This window comes from Trichosurus vulpecula, chromosome 1 (assembly GCF_011100635.1).
Source record: "Trichosurus vulpecula isolate mTriVul1 chromosome 1, mTriVul1.pri, whole genome shotgun sequence".
NCBI classification, from domain to species: domain Eukaryota; kingdom Metazoa; phylum Chordata; class Mammalia; order Diprotodontia; family Phalangeridae; genus Trichosurus; species Trichosurus vulpecula.
This window is the reverse complement of record NC_050573.1, coordinates 506,049,669-506,068,606: the sequence shown is the minus strand read 5'-3', so window position 1 is coordinate 506,068,606 and position 18,938 is coordinate 506,049,669. Positions and strand designations below refer to the sequence as shown.

General features: G+C 35.3%; 1 protein-coding gene across 3 annotated transcripts in view; it reads right to left on the bottom strand.

Moving 5' to 3' along the window:
• DMXL1 (Dmx like 1) overlaps nt 1-18,938 on the bottom strand; it is a 146,089-nt gene that overhangs the window by 59,670 nt on the left and 67,481 nt on the right. For 2 of the 3 annotated variants that reach the window (XM_036740775.1, XM_036740776.1), the window contains exons 23-28: nt 17,739-18,000; nt 15,375-16,468; nt 10,743-10,934; nt 10,026-10,102; nt 9,131-9,258; nt 8,222-8,470 (exon numbers count right to left, since the gene is read on the bottom strand). In XM_036740775.1, coding sequence (XP_036596670.1) covers nt 8,222-8,470; nt 9,131-9,258; nt 10,026-10,102; nt 10,743-10,934; nt 15,375-16,468; nt 17,739-18,000 — 2,002 coding nt within the window. Of the gene's footprint in view, nt 1-7,703; nt 7,818-8,221; nt 8,471-9,130; nt 9,259-10,025; nt 10,103-10,742; nt 10,935-15,374; nt 16,469-17,738; nt 18,001-18,938 lie in introns of all 3 variants that reach the window. The other variant, XM_036740774.1, reaches the window with a different exon arrangement.

The following is an 18,938-nucleotide window of genomic DNA, read 5'->3' as shown; positions in this document are numbered from 1 at the left end:
AAAGGCACTGTCATCACAGACAGGCTATAATCCATCTATAAACTAAATTTTTGTTACTATCTTGATTCCTCAATTTGCACATTATTGTACTGTGCTACAATATAAAAAATTACCTCAGAAGCAACTGGAGTACACACAACTACTTTTTGACATAGAGAACATCCCAAAGTACTACTCTATAAAAATTGACCTGCTTTCACTCGTGTGGCATATGTGATGTCCTCAAAGAAGTTCAAAGATCTCTTTGCCCTTATATTTTTTAGACAGCATTTCTTCCCTCTTTTTTCTTGTGGCTATCTCTTTTATCTACTGTCATTTCTCCCATTGGAATGGATACGGTTCTGGCAAATTCCACAACTACTTCTAAGCTTGACTACCACATCTTGTTCACTGATTTCTTCCTTCTCTCTAATATTCTTCTTTTCATACTCTTTCTCTGATGCTTCTAGACTTTGGCACCAGTGGGACAGGCTTTGATAGCATCCATCATTAGCCAGCTAACACATCAGTTTTTATGTAGTCTGAACTGGCAAATTGTGTCTGCCTACATTTGGTCAGCTTTTTTAAAAAAATTCTTTCTAGATAGCTTTAGGTGTCAAATGCCTGAATATTGTATTTAAATCCACCAAAGAAATTAATTTGAGTTTAAAACCTTAACCACTGTCCTATTATAAAGTAAACACAATTATGCCACCCCCACCCCTTTTTTGTTTTTACTGTACCAAAGAGTATTGGTCTGGAAGAAAGAGATAACAATGCCAAGCAGATCTATGCTATGGAAAAGACAGGTTTCAGGCACTAAAGGAAAATACAAATATTCTTCCACTCCAAACAGCTCTAGAAATATACTTCCACTACATTCAGCACAGTCCAGGTTTCTCGTTCTCAGAAAGTAAATAATCCTAAAAGTACTATTGCAGAATCATACTTTCAGATTAGGAAGGAACCACAGAACATATACTTGACGAGTATCAATCCTTTGTACTTCAAGCCTGACATGTTTATCTAACCTTAGTCGGACTTATCAGACTCTCTGTGGGAGGGAAACCACACTAATTTTAAATAACTCATTGATTGGAAGTTTTTCCTAAAATTGCCTCTTGTTGCTTCCAGATCTGTTTCCTGGAGTTAAAAAAAATGCTTTTCAAAATGTATGAATATAGTTATAACATCCCTCTATACCCACACCCCAAATTTTCTCTTTAGGCTATATATCCTTAGTTCCTTCAATGGATATTCAGTGTCATGAACTCAAGGCCCTTTACCATCCTCCAACTGGCCTCTCTCTAGGTTATCCATATCTTGCTTAGAACCAAACACTAAATAAATAAAAAAAAAAGGAACCAAACACTCAATTCCAGATATGATCTGACCAAGACAGAGTGCCAGTAGGACATTCCCACTTCCCCTGTCATGGACATAAGGCATTAGCTTTCACAGTAGCCACCTACAAAGCTAACTCATATTGATCACATAATCCCCATACTGTTTTCAAACTGAGACCTACATCGTGAGCTTATGAAGTTCAATTTGTAAACTAATGTGTACACAGTGGGAACATCACTTGTGCTATAACTGTCACCCATGGCACAGCATAGTGGCAGACTTCGTGTGGAATGCACCTTGCTCACTTCCCTGGGAGCTGAGTCGTTCGTCTTCCTTTGTTCTATGTCAGCGCTAATGGGCACAAATGACATCCTTTCTTTTATTCCTTGACTTCCAGTTTAGTATTATCTTCACCATATCCTTCTATATTCCACTGATTAAACTGTCTCCAGGCCTTTGCACAGGATGCTCCACATGCTTAGAATGCACTATCCTTAACTCGCACTCAAAATAGAAAAGCCCTTCAAATCTAAGCTCACATGTCACTTCCTACATAAAGCATTTTCTGCTGCTAGTCTTCCTCTCACTCCCCCACACAAAAATCTCCTTTTATTTTTTTTGGTACATATTTTATATTTATTTATATGTGTTGGCTCCTTGAGGGCCAAGACTTTTGTATTTTGTGTTCCTAGTACTTACAAAGTGCCTGGCGTATAGTAGGTGTTTAACAAATGTTTGTTAATTGAAAAAAAAAAACCATAAATACTGATCAATACAATAACTATAAAAAGTCCAGAGGATAAAACATGATGCTGACTTCCTGACAGAGAAAGTACTGAGTAAGACATATCTTTAAGGTCATGGCCACCATAGGAATATGTTACTTGACTATCCATTTTGGGGAGGGATTTTTGTTTGGTTTGGTTTTCTTACATGAGTAAAGCGGAAAAATAGATTTTGAACATTTGAAAAAATTAAATTTTATGATGTCTCTTGCTTGGGGTCAGAGAAGTTAAAAGACTTAATAGCTAGTATTTATACAGCACTTTTAAGGTTTCCAAAACACTTTTATGTACGTTAACTCATTTTACTTGCCTATGGCCACACAATAAGTTTTGAATCCAGGTCTTCCTGGCCTCGATTTGGTTAACAACTCAATCAAAAAAGGAAATGGATTTAGTCTGGTAAGTCCATGGTAGTCTTGGCAAAGCCATAATGGCTCTTTGTGATCACCACTTCCTTTTAGATCAGTCCTTCATAATAGAATCTAAGTCAAATGGACAATAGTTTCCAGAATCCATTATCTCCCTACTTTTAAAAAATAAGCCATTTACCTTTCTCCAATTTTTTATTGACCTTCCCATTCTCTACAATCTTTCAAAGATCATGGATAATGGCTCAGCAATAATATCTGCCAATTCACGAAGATGAGTCTTCCTGTTTCCAGGCCTAGTACTCTGCCCACTGTGCCACCTAGCTGAAAATGATCATTATCTAATTTCTGGGTCTATATGACTCAGTACATGGTCACAGATGACTAATTCCCTGGTAGCCTCAGTGGTCCCAGTCAAAATACGCCTAACTCTTCATTGTCACTTCCAGACTTTCCTTCCACCACCATCGCTCAGTAACCTGTTTTCCTTTCAGGTCCTCACTATCCAAATTCATCACCCAATCTAGATTTCTGTATTTATTATTTATCAACTCCTTTTTCCTTTCAGTGCCTAGCTCACAGCTTTTCTCTTCACAAGTTCTACTCTCACATCGGAGGACTTCAGCATACATATTGAGGATCCCTCAAATACACTTAGTTCCTCAGTCTCCTTAGATGCTGTGACCTAACTACTCCACTCTACTTCATCTTCACACAGAGAAGGTCACAGCATTGATCTTGGTCTCTGCTTCCCTGTATATCAACTCTGAAATTTCTCTATCCCATTATAATCTTTTATCATTGCATCTTTTCCTGTGCCTTCAAACCCCTATGACTATTTGTGACCTAACTTTCATTCCCTCCTCTCCTCAGTTTTTTTCCCAGGCCTTCATCCCAGCCAAGTATGTACTCTTCTCTCTTCCCTATCATGACCCATGACAAACTCCCTGAACTTTACACTATCCTTTACTACTGAATTTCTTGTCCCCTTGTTTTATCATAGATGATACTCTTGTGGGGCTCCTTTAATACCATTATTGTGCTGCTGAATAGTGAGTGAAAATCATGAAACTACTTATTCAGTCTACTGCAAATTCATGTTATCTAATTTCTACTAAGCTCTCACTACAGTGAGGCAATCATTCTACGCCTCCCTATTCTATTCACTGTATCACTCTTTTTAATTTATCTGTAAGACTCCCACAACACCCCTTCTTCTCTGCTGAGGATCTCACCTTATACTTCACTGAAAACACCTGGAACCTTCTCTTCCATCCTTTTCCTCATCTCAAATCACTCATATACCTTCCTCCACTATCTTCTACTTCACTCTGATCTCTGCTAAAGAAGTGGCCCTTCTTGCCAAGTCATATCCCTCCCTCTACATGTTTATTGAATACATTCTCTTCTTTCCAGAAAGTCAGTGGCAGTAGCATTCCCTTCCCCTCCCTTTCATCTTCAGATCTCTCCCTATCTACCTGCTGCCTACAAACACACTTGAATTTCCCATCTACAAAATGAATAAGTAAATAGATGATCGCTTGATCCTATCATGCTTATTAGCTATCATCCTATATCTGTCCCACCATTTTTGCCTAATCAGTTTCATAAAGCCATCTATATTATCAAGTGCCTACATTTCCTTTTCTCTTCTAAACCCTCTACGATCTAGCTTTTGACCTTACCATCCATGCACATGAACCAGCTTTCTCCAATTACCAATTATCTCAATGCCAGATCCAATAGTCTTTTATGAATCCTCATGCTATTTGATGCTCAGAATGATTCACCACTGTTGATCACTTCCTTTTACATCCTCTCTCTTCCCTTGTTTTGGAGCAGAAGGAAAACATGAACTAAGTATGAGGAGTCAAGAAAGTAACTGTTAAGTCAAGAGAGGTAAAACAAATTGGCAGAATAAATGGTTACCAAGAAAAGGGAAATAAAGTTGTCTGTTGCTGTCAGGGTGTATAAAGTTCCATTCATTTTCACTGGCCTCTTTAGACAACTCTCCCATTTCTTTCTCATTAGAGTTTTCCCCCATCCTCCCATTTGTGGTTTTACACTCAGAACTCTCTCTGTACCCCATCCCACTTCCTTCCCAATCCCAGCTGAATGCCCCAGTAACATGGAACCCTACTTGTCCTTCTAATTTGAAATCAGCTCTCCTAAAATTTAGAATATATGACACTGTTCTCACTTCTTTTTTTTTTAAATGAGAAACTCTAAGACAGAATAATCATTTCTACCTCAGCAACCAGACCCCCCTGTTGGTGAAAACCAGAATAAAAACCTTCTTAGTTCTGCCATGATCTGAAGGATGAAATTATTGTGAGAAATGAAATAATTATTACCTATGTGCTTCTGGCAAAGAAAAAGAGCTCCAACATATTCCAGGATAATTGCAGTCCACTATCACTACTCTCACGTGCCTCTAGGCTTGGGATCTAATTCCTAAACCACTCATCTATTTCCTTTTTGTTTATGTGCTATACTTTTGTGGCAATGTCATATCTTATTCTCCCTCTGCTGAAATTAATTGAAATGCTCTCCACCATGCTTCCCCATCTGATAGCATCTTTTTGATTATTTAATACTACCCTAACATATTTAATTATACCTTGGGTCATCTCAAATAAAATTTCAGTGATAAGGATAATGTTAAATTTGCTTACTTGTGTTAGGTTCTCTAGGTCACCTTATTAGATAACCATACTTTGTTCATTTGTGTATAGGGACCTGATGCCAAGGTTTTTTAATACAGGCTCCTTTCTTATATTTTACTTGTGAATTTTGGGGTGTCTCAACTTCTTCCTACATTATAAATAATCTCTCTGGAATCTTTCTAGTTTGGTGGAATAGGCGTTAGGTAGATTTCTCCTTTCCTTTTCAGCTCAAAGCTCTTTTAATTAGAGCTTCAAAAGTCTGGAAAAATGTACTCTATTCTTTCTTAAATGTACTCCATTACCTGCCAGAAATCTATCATCCCCACATTTTAAGGGAATGCTACAGAAATCCAATTCCCATTCTCAGTCACCATCTTCTTAACTAACTGTCTACTTTCCAATTATGCTTTTATCTTCTGAATCCCTTGCCTTCAATAAATAGCAGCAATGTAAATATCATCCATGCCCTTAATGTCTTAATTTGCACAACATTTCTTAATCTTTAGTAATGTTTTCTAGGGTCATTTTAGCTATATCATTTGTGCCTGTATTAGTCACCGGTAAATGTGAGGAATTTCCCTGTCATGCCTTTCATATATACTCTAAGATGGGAAAATTCTCTGTTTTTATAAGCTCCATAATCAGCTGGCACAATAATATTACCGGGGTATCACAATGAATCACCACCATCAGGACCAAGTACATAGACTTCTCCTCTTCAGAAACCTCAAATTTGTTTCTTAGTTCCAAGTAATAAGTGATTCTTCATCCCTTTCTCCTGTATGTCATATACTTCAATGCTCAAACTTCTTGATGTAGACCAGCCTCATCTGAAATGCACTTCTGATTACTTTAAGCCATAGTCTGCTTTGCCATCATTCGCAATGCTGCTTCAGATGCTTTTTCTTTGTTTCCACATTGAAATCTGTCATTAAGGAACAATTCATTGTCCCAGATAACATGGAAAGCAGAAAGTCCTTCTCAAGCCCTCTGAGCTTCTCCTGAGCTCCTTGAGAGCCAGGACTAATTTTCACCTCGAGTGTTTAGCACAGTAGCTAATCCATAGTAAATATTTTAGATTAGCTAATACCTGTATGTAGCCAATCCATAGTATGTGGTAATACATAATAAATGCTTGTTAACTGACTAACTGGTCTATACTGTAAGCATAGAAGCAAATGCTTGGCTATTGCAGAAATACATATACACAAATACATACAAATACACATACACAATATAGGTTGACTACAAAATTTTCCTTGCTCTCCACACTTGGAAGTGAGATCTTGGATTTTATTTTCCTTGTCAATGGCAACTCAGCAGAACTTTTGTAGCAGAATTTCTGTAAAGGAGTTAAAACTCACCAATTGTCATTTGCCTCACCTCTTCTGCTACTGAGAGACTCTTTACATACACTCTGACAGCAACAAGTATCTTCATTTTCCTGCTCTCACCCACTTGGTGTTGCACTAATTCTTTTTTTTTTTTTGGTGGGGGGAAGGTGTTTGAGGCTGGATTTGAACTCAGGTCCTGTGCTCTACTTACGGCACCACTTAGCTGCCCCTGTTGCACTAATTCTTGCCCCACCTTCTTGAGCTCCAGTCTTCCTCCTGCTCCTTCACTTAGTCCCCAGATCTTTCTCATTGGCTTGAACCCTTCTCCTGAAGTCCTCTCAAATTACTTCTCTTCAAATTAATTCTTTGTTCCTTTTCACAAATCCAAAACCCTTCAATCATTGTCAACAATTTCTTCTCCTTCACTTCCCTCTCCTGACATTCTTCCTACCTTACCTTCTCCTTTAAAAGTTAGAAAAGTTTGGTTTCAAAATATATAATTCCCTTTATAAAATATTACTTAAAACTAATTTTCATAAAATAATTCATGAAGAAGTATACATTTCTCCTCCACAAAGGACATTTGTGTTCCAGGTGGTCATTGGGTAATTTAAAAAATTTCAGTCACTCAAAATATAAAAACTGTAGAAAAGCTGTGGTGTTTTAGAAACAGGAGATTATTATGCTATAAACAATAAGATATATATGGATTGCTAAATCCAAAAATAAAGTCATGTGTAAGAAGCTTTTCTCCTTTTTTACTGTTCAGTTCTATAAAATTTGGTATTACTAAGTTGAAAAAATTTTGGTATATCATTTACTACAATAAACAATTATATTGTTCCCCAAATATCATGTTAAAAACTCACTTTAAATGGTATTATGAACACTTAGAAATCCAAAATCCTGATATCTATATCCATAATATGAAAAAGCAGCCTCATTTGAAATGCACTTCTGATTATTTCAAGCCATACTCTGATTTGCCATGATCATAATCTTTAAAGTCAAACGAGTATTTTAATAATAACTGGAGATAGATTAAAATGCTAATTGATTTTTAGAATCAAGATCATGGCTTGCTGAAAGGGAATTTTCTTGAGAAGCTCTATTTTTTATAAATGCCAAATGCAACAATAGCATATCCCTTCCATCCACCTCCCTCCCCGCCAAAACATACAGCAGACTGAACTAAAAAGCCTATTTCTGAATCTAATATCTTGCCTGAAAGACTGGTAGTGTTATGAGAACTGATGGCTGTAAGAGCTTTGGAAAACCCCACACACTCCATGGAGAACACTACTACTTGGTGTGGACTAGGCATAGAAAAGTATCTTCCTGCCAAAAGAGAAAAGAAAGTCTGTACTTACAGTAGTGGAAGATAAGGCCAATATTTACAGTTTATGAAATAGCTTAAAACATTTTTTGATAAATGATGAGGAAATCATATTTTTACATTCTTAATCCTAAAAGGGCTTAAACACATTAATGGCAGTACAAGCTTGGGGACTGAAAATAGCACAAGGAGTCCCCACTTAATATGAAATGTTCTCTCCACTTCAAAACCAATTTGTCCCCTTGAATGAAAAGAATTTGCTTTAGAGCAGATTCTAAACAGTGACTAAATATAAGTCACATGGGCTCAATGACTTAATACCTTTATCTTTAAAAAGTAATCAGAATAATCCATAACTTTTAAAATTAGGGAGACTCTCTCACCATTAAAGAAAGCAAAAACTAACCAGTTACAGCTTTTGACGATGTTTGTTCTTTGCTAGGAATATGAGCTCCTCCACCAAATACAGCAGACCACATTTTTTCATTTAGAGGGTGGGCCACAATCCGAAATAGCACATTACTAGAATGTGTTGCAAGACCATGGATGAAGAGACTAAGATAAACTGCTGTGAGAATTTCACAAAGCAAGACTGTAAGTCCTGACTGAGCTTCCTCCCCAGCAGAATTCAAAAGGCGAATAAGAGCAGTGATTCCTGCAACAAAAACAACAAAAAGAATAATGTACTATGAGTTTTAAAAATAAGAATAATCGCTTATAGCGTTTTTAGTCAAATGTGAAAGAGCTTAAGCTGATTCTCATCAATTAAGAAAATCACTCCAGGCAGAGTAGATCAGATAGATCAATCTTACACTATATATACTAGAATACTTCAAACACAAAGAGAAAAAAAACATTCAAATGTTATTATGAAAAAGAATTTAGAAGATATTTGCAAGTAGGGAATGGTGTTACCAAGAAAACTGAATTACTACTACAGAAATGGTAAAATTCAAATATGAAATTGCCAACAGCTATATTTTGACCTAATGATTAAAGAAAAAACTAATGTTTAAATAATTGTATATTTTTATTGACGGTACAGTTGTAATATTTAATGATCATTTTTTATTTTATAATACTTTTTGGGGGGCCAAAAATCTGTCACTATAAGATTCTAAAAAGTTTAAGGATTTTATATGATTATAATAATCAAGCTTGACCCAGAAGAAGAGAAAATATGCTTTTATTACAAAGATGCAAGACTATAGTATAGAACAGGTAAGTGACATAAGAACAAAAGACAGTAATAAATTTTTTTAAATGTTCAAAAGATTGAACAGACTACCAAACATCTAAAATAAATAACTTATACCTGGCCATTGAGCTGGAGATGTATTGGGAGTTATTGTTTCATCTAAGCTTGTTGTTTTCAAGGAGTGCCGGTGAGGAAATAGCAAAGCCTGGTATACCATGCCAGTAAACTGATTTGTTTGCAATGAACTATGGAAAAGATACAATATGTGTAGTTATTATTATTAGTGTCCAATGCAATATTTTCCTGACTTTAGTTAAATTTTGATGTTAGATTGTGTTATTTCACTATAAAAGTTAACTTTGTTTCAGTCCTGTAAATTTTATTTATTTTGTTGCTTTTGAAAACTGGTCTCCCTATCTTGCCCAGATTAGAAGTGAAATGGCCACTCACAAGCCCCATCCCTCCTTAAGCAACCTGTTGACTCCCTTCTCTCCTGAGGGCCACATTGCTGTCAGACTTGGTGTAGACTTCGGATTAGTTTTAGCCCTATGGTAACTATGAACTTGAGTATATATCTAGTTTGTTCAAACCTGATGTTGCCAAACTGTTCTTTTGATTTTGGCTACCAAATATCAGCTATCAAAAATCTATTTTTACCTTGTAACAGAAACCTAAGCACCAAGGCAAAGGACCTTGCCAACATCTAAAAACACAGAACAAATGACCTCAAATTTAAAACAAAAACACAACTAAAGTGACAAGAAGTATACACATGCCGATTATCCACTGTACTCATTAGTCTAGTTTTTTCTTTTTTTGGTCTAACAGAATTCAAGTTCATGTGACTTTATGAAAAGACTCATGTTCAATTAATGGGTAAAAAGTTCTAAGAGGGTTGTTTATTAAAATATTGCTCTGTTTTGTTTCACATAGGATTTTAAAATAGTACAGTGCAACAAATCTTTCTTAGGTAATATGAGTACTCTTAAACATTAATAAAAAAGGTATTTACCTATAGTTATGGCCACCACAAAGACACTGATAAATACAAGCAGAGAGTGATGCTGCTAAAGTATGCATTACATATACCTGAAAAAAAGACCCACAAAAATGTAACTTTTCAAACTACATGGAATTAAATATATGTCCAATTCTTATTGACAAAAAGAAAATCACCAATGATACCAAATATATACATAGCAGTTTTTGTGATAATAGGAAACAAACTCAATGAGGCTGCCATTTAAACAAATCTGTCTTTTCCAATTAAATATCATTTAACAATCACTACAATTACTTCTGTAAAAGAGAGCACATTCAAGAAAATTATTTAAAATTAATCAGTAGCTTCTGATTGATAGAAATAGTACAGTTTATAGAAAGCTATTCCCTGTTATCAATGAAAACCAAATATTGTTAAAAAGCAAAAGACCACTAAATATTTATCAATAAACATGAACATAAAATTACGCTCCATATATGATGTTGTGGGACAGCCTAGGATTTTCATCAACATTTAAACTTTATTTCTATGAGAAATACATACCTACTTCCCTCTAAATTTGTTTTCATAAAGTGATGACAATCTATATCAGAAAGATACTCTCCTTCATTTGAAATGACAAAATTAATTAGGAAAAAATAATTGTGTTCAGTGCATCTTTTAGATACTAGCACTTTTATATACACGGGGAAAGAAAGGGCAAAAAGCTAAACCAAATATACTTACTTTATTATTCTGGGTGTCAGGATGGGGTGGTGAATCAAGGTTTATTATGGCATGTAGTATATCATGGGTCAAATTACTAAGGTGCAATAGAGGATTGGCAACTACTGTTTTGGCACTGGCTGTACATGCAAAGAGGAGAGGTATTGAGGTTTGATCTGGCTGAGGGCCAGGAAAAATTGGTTCCAATGTTTCCTAAAAAAAAATAAATAAATAAAGAAAAAAAGGAAATGCATCAACCAATTATAAATCTTATAATACTATTTCAGTCTAATTAGTGAAGAAATGTAGTGGCTCACTGGAATTCCAGAAAAAATAACATCTTAAATAAGAGATTAAATTCTTCATATCTGAACATATAGATTTATTCAGAAAGGAAATTACAGGTAATTAAGTTCAACCTCTCACTGAAAGCAAAGATTCTTTCTACAACACCTCTGATATATGGGATGCATCAACACTTCCAATGAGGAGGACCTTAATATCATACATGGAAGCTCATTCCACTTTCAAACTAGTGTAATTATTCAAACTTTTTATATATAACTTGAACCAGAATGTGCTTTCTTTTAAATTTTACATCTGGCCATAACTCTAAAGCTACATAAAATAAATTGCAGTTCCTCTGCCATGTAAAAATCTTTCATATATTTGAGGAGCTCTAATATATTCCCTTAAATGTCCTTTCTAAGCAAGACATCCCCTAGTTCTTCCAACTAAACCTCTTGTGACATGGCTTTGCACAATCTCAGTTACCTTTCTTTAGATAAACTGGCAGTAAAGTGCTCTGAACTCAACATAACAATACAGGAGTAGTCTAACATATGATATAATTATGTCCCATAATCAGGGCAGTATACTTCTTATATTTTGACATCATATTAATGATTCATACTGAGTTAGCACCAAGAAAAAGCATTAAGTCTTTCTTTGTTCTCAGCCTGTGCTTATGGAATTGGATTTTTCAGGCCAAGTAGAAGACCTTAAAATTGTTGTCATTTGTATCTGTTTTGGACTATTTTTCCAGTTTGTCCATATAGTTTTGAAACTTAATTGTTATCCAACATATGAGTTATTCCTCATGCGACCTTGCCTTTTATGATTTTTTGCAAATCAACAAAAATACTTTATGTTTCAGTTAAAATGCAGTTAATTCTCTAGATGTGTTTAGCATTTTCCATCATGAGTCCTTCAGAATTGTCTTGGATCAATATATTGCCGAGGAGAGCTAAATCATTCATAGCTGATCATCGTACAATGTTGGTATTACCCTTTGCAATGTTCTCTGGGTTTGCTCACTTCACTTAATATCAGTTATTTTAAGTCTTCTCAGGTTGTCCAATGCATTTCCACATCCTCTCCAACATTTATCAGTTTCTTTTTCTGTTATGTTCACCAATCACATAGGTGTGAGGTGGAACTTCAGAATTTTTTTACTTTGGATTTTTCTAATCAATAGTGATTTAGAGCATTTATTCATATGACTACAGATACTTTGATTTCTTCATCTGAAAACTGCCTGTTCATATCCTTTGACCCTTTATCAATTGAGGAATGACTTATATTTTTACAAATTGGACTCAATTGTCTATATTTTTGAGAAATGAGGCTTTTATCAGAAATATTTGCTATAAAATTGTTTCACAGTTTTCTGTTTCCTTCTAATCTCGGTTGCATTGGTTTTATTGTGCAAACCCTTCTAAATTTAGTAATAATAATAATTATCAACTTTACTTCTTGTAATACACTCTTTATCACTTGTTTGGTAAAAAATTACTCCCTTCTCCATAGATCTGACTGGTAAACTATTTCTCGCTCTCCCAATTTGCTTAAGGCATCATCACCCTTTATGTCTAGATCCATGTACCCATATGGACCTTATCTTGGTATACAGTGTAAAATTTTAGTCTTCCTTTCTGTCATGCTGTTTTCTAGCTTTCCTAGCAGTTTTTGTCAAATAGGGAGTTCTTATTCCAGAAGTTGGGGTCTTGGGCTTATCAAACACTAGATGACTATAGTCATTTACTATTGTGTCTCATGTGCCTAATCTATTCCACTGATCCACCACTCTATTTCTTAGCCAGTATCAAATAGTTTTGAAGACTGCTGTTTTATAATATAGTTTTAGATCTGCTACGGCTTCCTTCCTTTGCATTTTTTTCCCATTAATTCCTTTGACATTCTTGACCTTTTGTTTTCCAGATGAATTTTTTTATTACTTTTTCTAGCTCCATAAAATAATTTTTGGTAGTTTAGTATGGCACTAAATAAGTAAATAAATTAAGGTAGAATTGTCATTTTTATTATGTTGGCTTGGCCTACCCATGAGCAACTGGTATTTTTCCAGTGGCTTGATCTGACTTCATTTGTGTGAAAAGTGTTTTGTAATTGTGTTCATATAGTTCCTGGGTTTGTCTTGGCAGGTAGATGCCCAAATAGTTTTTATTATCTACGGTTATTTTAAATGGAAGTTCTCTTTCTATCTCTTGCTGCTGGGCTTTGTTGGTAATATATATAAATGTTGATGGTTTGCGTGGGTTTACTTTATATCCTGCAATTTTGCTAAAGTTGTTTATCACTTCACAAAGAGTGATAGTTTTGTTTCCTTGTTGCCTATTCTGATTCTTTCAATTTCTTTTCCTTCTCTTATTGCTATAGCTAACATTTCTAGTACAATATTGAATAATAGTGGTGATAATGGATCCTTGCTTCACCCTTGATCTTACTGGGAAGTCTTCTAGCTTATCCCCATTACAGATAATGCTTGCTCATGGTTTTAGATAGAAACTATCATTTTAAGGAAAACTTTTATTCCTATGCTCTCTAGTGCTTTTAACAGGAATAGATGTTATATCTGTCAAAAGCTTTTTCTGCATCTATTGAGATAATTACATAATTTCTACTGATTTTGTTATTTATCTGTTAAATTATAGTTTACCTAATATTGAAGCAGCGCTGCTGTTCCAATTAAAATGGACAACAGCTATTTCAGTGGTAGATTGAGGAATCAGGTAGTTTACCTAGATTTTAGTCATCAATATGATAAAGTATTTGTGTTATTCTTATGAAAAAGAGGGCAGTAGATGGAGCACCAGCATTGGAGTAAGAAGGACCTGAGTCCAAATCCAGGCTGAGAGACCAGTTGTGTGACCTTGAGCAAGTCACTGAACCCCAACTGCTTCCAAAAGTGGGTATGCACGTGTGCATGCATGAGCGGGGGGGAAGAAATATGGCCTAAATAATAATAAAATTAGACCTGGAATCAGCTTGAATAAACAAACTCAGAGGGTAGTCAATGCTTTGATGGCAGCTGTCAACTTCAAGGGAGTCTTCATTGGATTGTCTCAGGATATGCATTAGCATATGCTGTTTAACAGTTTTTATCAATAACTTTAAAAATCAAAGATGTCATGCTTGTCAGATTTGCAAATGACAGAAAGTTGAGAAAGACTGCTAAAGACTGGATAATAGAGTCAGCCTTCAAGCTTTGATACTTTTTTCTCCCTCATCCCTGATAACTAAGCAATCCAAAACAGATTCAGTCAATTTCACTCCCACAACATCCAAACTCTCACCTCTTTTCTATTCTCACTCTCATCAAACCTAGTACAAGCCTCTCATTCCATCTACCCAGAACACTGTAATAGTTTCCTAAATGGACTTCACCCCTTTCACACTTTCTGTCCTCCCTCTTGAGAAATAATAAATCTCTCATAAGGCTGGCTGTATTGAGCTGGTCAAGTCCCTCTGCTGCTCAAAATTCTCCAGTGGCTCCCTATTGCCTAATGAGTAAAGTTTAAATTTTTATGCCATGTACTAAAACTCCTCCACAACCTGGTACAAACTACTTTTCAACCATGTCTCATTACTTTACTTCACACAATCTATATTCCAGCTAAAGTATAGGACTTCCTTATCTCTAGAGCATTCTAGACAAAAAAGAGGGCATTCATTCTCTTTAGTTTTTTTTTTAATTTTTATTTTTAGTTTACAACACTTGGTTCTACATAATTTTGAGTTCCAGATTTTCTTCCCTCCCTCCCCCCCTCCCTCCCCAAGAGACATGGAATCCCATATAACTTCCACGTATAACTTCATTCCTTCTCTTTACCTGTTAAATTCCTACTCATCCTTTAAAATCTAACCCAAATGCCATTTTTTCCGCAATGCTGACGGATCTCTATCCCAGTAAATAACAATCTTAACCTCTTATACATCAAATAACACTTCTTGCTAGAACTTTCTATATGTGGCTCCAAGAAGGCATGTTATCTAATCTTTTTATCTCCCCAGCACCTAGCAAAGTATTTTGCATAGACAGATGTTTAAAAGAGTCATTCATTTTAATTACTGCAAGTGTGAATGTTGTTATGGTATGGAAGTTGCCTTCCACAGTGCTGATAAACACTTAAGGCTTCTCTCATATTTCCACGGCATTCACAGTAAGAAATCAATATTCAGTAGATCCTTAGGGTTACTGACACTGAAATGTAATTATTTCATACCAAATGTTACAATACCAAAGCATGACACAGTTAAAAAAAAAAAAAAGAATATGTATTCCTTTAAGGCAAAGAGAGAATATATTCAGCTGTCTTCCATGCATGTTTACAGAAAATAGATTAAGTTACATACCTGCTGAGACTCTTGTAAAAGTAGAATCAATTCCATTCTCACAGAGGCAAGGCCACCACCATGAGATCCATGCAGTATACAGTAACTAAGGAACATCCTTAGAAGGGACTGATACTTCAAAAGCCATTGTCGTCTTTTCTGGAAATTATCTCTCAATTGATTAACTTTTGGTTGATCAAATAAATCTTTCGTGTTTTCATTTAATATAGCTTCATCCACATTTTCGCTAAATACAGACTGTACATCCTCCATATCAGAACAATAGTCACAAGTCTTCTGAAGAGCTACCACTTCTTTTTCAAGCCAGTGGTATAGTTGGTACCTCAATTTCCCACCATCTACTTCATAGCCAGTGGATAATGTTCGCAACTCTATTGTAAGAATCTTTAAACATGCTCTAAACTTTAACTGTACAGCAATGATATCCTCTGATGGATTTAAGATATCATTTTCATCTGTACTGAAAGAGTTTGTGTAGCTGGAATTTGTTTCACTTATCTTTTCATTCACTTTTATCTGTGAAGGTTTTAGTTCTTTCATTGAAAGAGGTGTGTCTTCATTTTCCTCATCATCATCACTATCCCACTTTAGGTCTAAAGATTCATCCTGGAATACAACACTTGGTTGGCTCCAATCAAATGAAAGAGTAGAATTTGATTGTTTATCTGATAAACCATCTGAAGAAGACCGCAAACCATTTATCACACACTCTGACCAATCAATACTAGATGATTTATAATCCTTTGTATCCAACCTTAATGGAGAAGAAGGAGAACAATCTTTACTGGTATCTGGAAAGCTACAAGTTCTGTAAAAAAGTTTTGTCCTCTTGATGACTTTAGGCATTTTTGATAATACCTCTAAAGCTAACATGGGACAACCAGCTTTTAAGTGAGCATGTGCAGTAGTGAAAAACAATCTTCTTTCACTTAAATTAATTTTTCCTGCTAATCCATTTTCTCCTGTTAAGCATATTTGTGTGGAAGATGCATCAGAAGAACCAAAATGGCGTCTCAGCAAAAGTGGATGTGTCCTGAGGTAATTGTAGAAATTAAAAACTGCAGGGTTACAGATGGAAGATGCCATGCCTTGATCTGAAAATAAATCAAATTTATGAATACAAAACCCAAAGAAACTTTCTCAATCTACATATACTTCAGTAGCTGATCTGTGAAAATACAGGTTAAAAAAAAATTTATAGCAGGATTTGCTGAAGCAAATCAATACACTTTTGCTTAGTAGTTATATTGGCAGAATACCAAACCAGCATTGCCCATATCACAAATTCCTTCTCTCTCTCTCTCTCTCTCTCTCTCTCTCTCTCTCACACACACACACACACACACACACACACACACACACAGAGTAGCCCATGATTACCCATCTATCTACCTGGTGAAAAGCCAGAAAAAGGTACAATGAGAAACTGGAGGTTGGGAAAAAAAAAAAAAGCTATACGTTATCTTCCCCATCACCCCTATTTTGAGACCTTGTATAAAAATAAATGCAAACCTTCCAAAATCTACCTCATCACTTGCTTCAGGGGAGGAGTAGGGAAGGGCAAAATGGACATTGAAGAAACCAACAAAAGTAAAATAAAAATGTTTTCTCTAAAGAGTAACAAGAAAGTAGAGATGAAATAGAAATGGATAATAAAAATAAAAAACAACTTCTAGGTTATTTCTAAGAGATTGTGCTAGAGGCAGTTCATAGAGAGGGGCTTAACTGGTACTTATTTCAAGAATGTGAATTTTGGTTCATCATAATTTCATTAATTTTCTTAGAGCAGAAGTATCAGATTATTTCCCTGACAGTCTGTTTATTTAACACTCTCCACACACTCTGTATCATATTGAATTATTCGTTTTTAATTGCACACATGCCACCCCTGTGTTTCCTCATGCCTGGAAGGCGCTCTCCACTGAAATCTACCTCTAGGAACTCTCATTTCCTTCAAATCTTAATTCAAATGCTACTTTGTAAGGGAAGTCTATCCTGACTGGCCAGTGTTCTTTCCTCCAAAATTTACTTTGTATCTACTTTATATTAACTTCTCTGTAATTCAGTCTCAGAGCAATGGAAATGGTAAACTGACTCCATCTCTTGTACCAATTTGCCACTTTTTCCAAGCAGCAATGACTAACTGGAAATATTATTAAGTACATCATTAAATATGGGCTAATGTTTTCTAAAACATTTGATTACCTACACACAACAAACATTCAAAGACATATACATTGTATACAGGTCTTATCTTGAACTAGGCTGGAAGATTCTAGAAAACTAGCAATCAGGTTTTACAGACCTTTAGCGCAGTGTTTACACATATAAAATTCACAATTACAAACCATAATCTTATATTACCTTCTTCCTCTCTCAAGGGCTGTTTTATTAATGTATCTAGAGCCCTGCTATAGTCTTCCAAGATCCAGTATGCCATACTCCGAAGGAAAGGATCACCATGTACATTCATGTTCACTGAATGGCGTTCTTTGACTGAAGAATCGATTCCCAAAACTTTTTTATGCAATATAGATTTGTATGTTGCAGATGTGTCAAATTCAGATTCATAAAGTCTTGCTATTACCAAAGCCAACTGAACATCATTCAATTTTTCCAGACAAACCTAGAAATAAAGCCATGTTTTGTTACTTCTAACCCTAAAGAACAGATTCTCTTATGTCTAAAAGTATACTAGATACTAAGCTTCTAGAAACTAGTAAGAAAAAAGATTTGAAAATTAAGAATAATACTAAATACAACTTGTCAGGGTCATATATTTGTAACTGATAAAACTAACCAACCTAGGGAAATCTGGAATTTCAGTTCTTGATACAACGTTCTAGTAAGAACATTGATAAGCCAGTCAATATCCAGAAGGAAGGCAAGCAGGATGGGTAAACGGATTTAAGTTCTGGATATATATAGGTTAGAAGAAGGAAAGTGGGGTCTTTAACCTATAGAAGAGATGTCCTAGGGAGAAAATCAACTGGGTGTTTGTTTGTTTTTTTTTAGTTTAAAAGGACAAGCCAAGGCCAACTGGTAAAAATTGCAAATTTAGATTTAAGGAAAGGAAAAAAATTCCTAAAAATCAGAGCTGTCCAAATACAGAATGTGTAACCTTGGAAGCTAGAGAACTTTTCCCTCTCTGGAGCTCTTCAAGCAAAAGCCAGTTGACCATTTGTTGGGTAAGTTTTAAAAGGGATTCCAATTTAGGTGTGATTTGCACTAGGATGGCTTCTGAGGTCATGTGTCTCCTTAAAACAGATTTGAAACAACTTTTATAGGCATGAGTTTATAAGGTACATATTTTGATCCACTCTATAAAATGAAGGCCTCTCCCAGTAAGCAATGAGTGTTTCTGGACTATCTAAGTTTATTAATGATGAGGGGTTTGAATGTAGAATTCACTTTTAATTCATACGAACCTCCTTGCAAAAAGTCATAAATGTTGGGTTACAATATCTTATTCTCTATTAATCCTGCCCCCAAAAATGGTTAAAAAAAGTTTAAAAACATAAGAAGTAAACTGGTTATTTAGACATTACTGATCAAAACATACTA